The following is a 5,249-nucleotide window of genomic DNA, read 5'->3' on the forward strand; positions in this document are numbered from 1 at the left end:
AGGGTGGGCCGGAGCCTCTGCTGTACCGCATGGAGGCTACCGGCCCTCTCCATATCCAGCGCTGGAATGATGCTTCCGGTCCCTCCTGGATCCTCTACTTCGGTCTGCGGAGGTTTCGCTCTCCATCTAGTGTGGGGACTAGTGTTTCCGGAGTCAGGGGGGCCAGTGGCGGGCTGGAGGCTATTTAGTCGTCATTCTGGTTTTGGCCTGCAGCTGGTTATTTGTTAGCCACGGAAATCAGCTCCCTCCTGCGTTTTTTCCTGCCTCCTGTCCCTGACCTTCCTGATTGCCTCCTGTATGTGCATGACACCGGCTAGCTTTACAGACAACTTCTTCTTGATCTCTTGACCTGGAATCTACCTGACCTTCTGTGCATGACCTATGGCTTTCCCTGACCACTCCTGTCTGACTCCTGTTATGGCTACTCCGCAACCTCCTGTGTATGACCCATATAGGTCCTGTGCCTAGGACTAAGCGCCTTTATATTGTACATTACACTTGCTGTATTAAGAGGGATATATTATTTTCCTGGAGTATTATACACTTTTGGCTACTTTTGCCACCTGATTAGTATACTGTATAGATATACAGAAACAGTGTAACACACCAAGCTATGATATTGTTTTATTATTTGCAATTCCAGAATAATTAATACCTGGACATCCAATGGAAATGAAGACACAGACACATCAGGTATGGAGGGAAAGGAGCATTTTATTTCTAGTTTCTAAGGGAGGGGACATAATTTGTATTTATTTTTACTAATCCTATCCAATATGTATTATTTTAGCAAGAAAATATAGAATAAGGAAATATAAAGAGTATATATATATATATATATATATATATATATATATATATATATATTTTTTTTTTTTTTTTTTTCCGTTTTTTACTACTCTATTATTTTATGAAGCTTTAAATATTTTTAGGCTAAATCTATATTTTTATATCTATTTATATTATGTTACATAACTGACTATATCACTACTAAAGTCAATAATATTCCAATTAAAGTTATATTATATTAAACTTATTTTTTCTTATTTTTCCTATTTATGTTATTACATAGTTTGTATTAAATATATATTTTATATTATTTCTATGAATATTTAGGTGATACATTAAATTAAGTTACATCTATGTAAATATAAAGATCTATGAACTGAACCTATCCGAGGCTGAGTTGATCCAGAGGAAGGCGAAAACCCCCTTGAGGAAAGAGCCAATTATCCTCATGTAAGGGGGAGAAATTCCTTCCTGACCCCAAATATGGCGATCAGAACAAGTCCCAGGATCAAACGCCATTACCTAACCTACACTGTATATAGTCTGGAGTTTTTATGTTTTTGTATTTTTATCTATTTTTTTATTAAGCTAAACGTATCTATATTTTTCTATATTTTTTTTTTTTTTTGTATTTTTCTATATTTATTTTATGTTATTTATTTCTTATATATTTTACAGATTTATAATACTAAACCTATCTGAGGCTGAGTTGATCCAGAGGAAGGCGAAAACCCCCTTGAGGAAAGAGCCAATTATCCTCATGTAAGGGGGGAAAATTCCTTCCTGACCCCAAATATGGCGATCAGAACAAGTCCCAGGATCAAAAGCCATTACCTAATCTACACTGTGTATAGTCTGGAGATTTTATGTTTTTGTATTTTTTATTATCTATTATTTTATAAAGCTAAATTTATCTATATTTTTCTATATTTCTTTGTATTTTTCTATATTTATTTTATGTTATTTATTGCTTATACATTTTACAGATTTATAATACTAAACCTATCTGAGGCTGAGTTGATCCAGAGGAAGGCGAAAACCCCCTTGAGGAAAGAGCCAATTATCCTCATGTAAGGGGGGGAAATTCCTTCCTGACCCCAAATATGGCGATCAGAACAAGTCCCAGGATCAAACGCCAGCACCTATCCTACACTGTATCTAGTCTGGAGTTTGTATGTTTTTGTATTTTTGATTATCTATTTTTGTGAAGCTAAATGTATTTTTCTATATTTATTTTTTGTTATAATTATTGCTTATAAATTTTATTGATCTATAATACTAAACCTATTTAAGGCTGAGTTGATCCAGAGGAAGGCAAAAACCTCCTTGAGGAATGAGCCAATTGCCCTCAAGGGGAAAAATTCCTTCCTGACCCCAAATATGGCGATCAGAACAAGTCCCAGGATCAAAGCCGATGTCTACACCTAACTGTTCTATCTATATGCCTGTGACTATACTTGTATCTATCTATACGTCTATGTCTAGTGTCTATACTTATATGTATATATGTGTCTGTGTGCCTGTACTTATCTAGGTGTATGTAATGTTGTTATATATGTGATGCATATAACTTACCAGGCCTGTGCTGTGATGGGATCCGTGCACAGGCCGCTCCTGGTTCTCTGGAGGATCTTCGGGAGGTAGTGATGTCAGAAGCAGCCAGATATTGAAGGTCCAGGTACGGGAAACAGCATGGTGGTAGATTTGCAGCATTAGGATGGTCTGAGAGGATGTTGCAGGCAGCTGAGGTCTCTCCAACTTGCTGACATGTAGTCAAATTCAGCCACGTGGTGAAGGGTCTGATCTTTCGGCCACGGCAGGTCTTCATTCTGCAGTTTTGCTTTGGAAGGTGTAAATGGCGGCTTTGTTCTCCGCATCTCCAGTTCCTCCCAGCAGATGATGTTGAAGAAGGGATGGTCTCTTATGTTGTTATTCACACCCAGCCGCTTCTCGGGATCTTTCTGCAGCAGTTGTATGAGCAGATCTTGTAGTTGGGCATCCAGCCAAGTTGGAATCTCTGGCTCATCTCTGGTGACGTTGCGGTAAAAGTCAAATGGGGAGCTTCCTGTTGCCATTCTGGACACAACAATGCCCAGGCTCCACCAGTCCACTGCTGCATCATATACCAGTCCGAGAAGCACCTCAGGGGCCATGTAACGGCGTGTGCCCGCGAATCCACGGATCTTACGGGATGAGGTGACACCATCGCGGGCAATCCCCAGGTCGATTATGCGGATGTGGCCATTCCCGTCCAGCATGATGTTTCCTGGCTTTATGTCTCTGTAATAAAAGAAGACAGATGACATGTAAAAAAAAACAGCTATCTATCAGGACTCTAGGAAAGCTGGGTATATTATATCCACTATTACAATGGGAATTCATTTTCTACTTACCTGTGGATGATGTTGTGTCCGTGGAGAAACTGGAGGCCGCATGCAATTTCTGCTGTGTAGAATCTGAAAGACAGAGTGTAGTATCAATGACAGCAAATACTTTTCTGGCAATCCCCTAATATCATGTTATTATCAGTGTCACCAGCAGTGGAGAGGGGGCGCTGTATACAGCCGCCTGTATCCCCTCCAGTCTCTGCAGTCTTCTATACCTGTGCTCTTATGTCACCTTATACTTTCCACCCTTCAGTACATTTTCAGTCATTTTCCCATCATCTGATACGTCATTTACTAACCTCACGTTGTCGGTGTTCAGACTGCCGCACATTCCGATTAAATCCTCCAGGCTGCCACCGGACAGATACTCCGTGATGAAATAGTATCCATCCTGGGACTGGTGTGCGGCATATAGATGACAGATGAATGGAGAGTCTTGGGTCTTCTGGAGTATCTGCCGCTCTCGTAAAGCTGCTATGTAGGGCTGTGTCTTAGCCATAACCTTCACGGCCACAAAGGTATTTCGGCCGGGTAATGATGCCAGGACCACCTGAAATAAAAGATGGCAAATTCATTCAAAGTGGTCACAGGGAAAGTTCTTATACATTTATTACATGGGGCTTTGTCTGCAGGGGTTTTTGGATATTCTGCTGCCAGTGACAGAGGGGTGGACTGAGCGGTCGGTCACTCAGGTTGATCCAGACCCTACAGCAGAAGTGGACAAATATAATGTGATGTCTGTGCTTCTGAGCTTTATGGGGATGACTATACAGAATATTTACAAATATATACCAGACCCTGCAATCCATGAGACCAGCAACTCATTACACTTTCTATCAGACTAGACCTGATGTGGAGGCTTATTACAGTACAACACAGACACAATGTGAAGCTCCAGTGCAAAATCTGCCCCCCCCCCCACAGGGTCCAGGACCGGTAGCTCCTACTACTGCAGCACCCCCATAGCTACACCCCTGTTGTACAGCTCTACAGAAAGAACTACTGATACCAGCCACACATATAGATAGAAAGTCAGAGGAGGTTCTCAGCACTGGAGATATGATATATAAAGGAGTGACCGCAGGGCCATGACATTTATGGACATCTTAGCATTCACATAGTTGGAAGAAACTGCTGTTAGTCTCTGATATGCATTAATTGGCTGTTAATACAAAACAGGAGCTTGCATTTAATTGAACAGGAAATTAAAATCTAAATTGTTAAAGAGTTTGTTCCATTATGGACATTTACTGTATCAGTAAAGAGCCCACAGTCCCATAGAAGGGAATGGAGCGCTATTCACACCAGCGTACTTGCACTCCATTCACCAGAAGATCTTAGGGGGACTGTTGGCCCCCCATCCTCCTGATCACTAGAGGACGCTGCAATTGGGTCCTAAGAAATTGGTCACTTATCCCCTGTTCTGTGGATAGGTAATAAGTGTCCATAATGGGTCAACTCCTTTAAGTTCCTTTTTCCCTCTCTCAAAAATTAAGAAGTCATAAAGCTTACTTTGCCAAAGGAGCCCCTACCCAACACCTGATGGATGGTGAGACGACTGATGTAGAAGTCAGGGTAGGGGCTGGATGTTCCGGGGTCCTGGTTGCTGCCTGGTCTTGGCCCGTTATCCTTCAATATTCTGGCCTTTCCTCCTCTCTTCTTCTTGATCTTCCTTGATCCAATGTTGCTGTCATCTTCTCTCTTTCTCTTCCCATCCTTTCTCTTCTCCTCCTCTCTCTTCTCTTCTTTCTTCTCCTCCTTTCTCTTCTCTTCTTCTCTCTTCCTATCTCCTTCTCCTCTACGTCTAGTATTCACCATTCTCTGAAGTTTTGCAGTAATCCTGAAGTCCAGTCTAATCGCTGCCGTCGACAGTTGAGACTAAATGACAGTTGGCCGTGTGCAGGTCACATGATGGCAGAGGTCACGGAATCCTCAGGTGTCACCTGCCTGCCAGTACTACATGTACCAGCTCTGCCATATGTGATATGGGCCTCATGACTGATAGTCTAGTGTCCAGAGGAATGGAGGACTTCATGGCTGGTTCTTCTATTGCTGTATTATCAGTAGCTGGGG

The 5,249-nt window shown here is 41.7% G+C and overlaps 1 protein-coding gene across 1 annotated transcript; it reads right to left on the reverse strand.

Moving 5' to 3' along the window:
- Window positions 1-2,422: 2,422 nt before the first annotated feature.
- LOC142218203 (protein kinase C theta type-like) lies at window positions 2,423-4,744 on the reverse strand. The gene is made up of 4 exons (XM_075286747.1): window positions 4,689-4,744; window positions 3,476-3,726; window positions 3,183-3,245; window positions 2,423-3,069 (listed from the first exon to the last, which is right to left on the reverse strand). The coding sequence occupies exons 2-4, from the start codon at window positions 3,673-3,675 to the stop codon at window positions 2,502-2,504; spliced, it is 831 nt and encodes a 276-aa protein (XP_075142848.1). The 5' UTR covers window positions 3,676-3,726; window positions 4,689-4,744; the 3' UTR covers window positions 2,423-2,501.
- Window positions 4,745-5,249: the final 505 nt, after the last annotated feature.

This window comes from Leptodactylus fuscus, chromosome 9, assembly GCF_031893055.1.
Source record: "Leptodactylus fuscus isolate aLepFus1 chromosome 9, aLepFus1.hap2, whole genome shotgun sequence".
NCBI classification, from domain to species: domain Eukaryota; kingdom Metazoa; phylum Chordata; class Amphibia; order Anura; family Leptodactylidae; genus Leptodactylus; species Leptodactylus fuscus.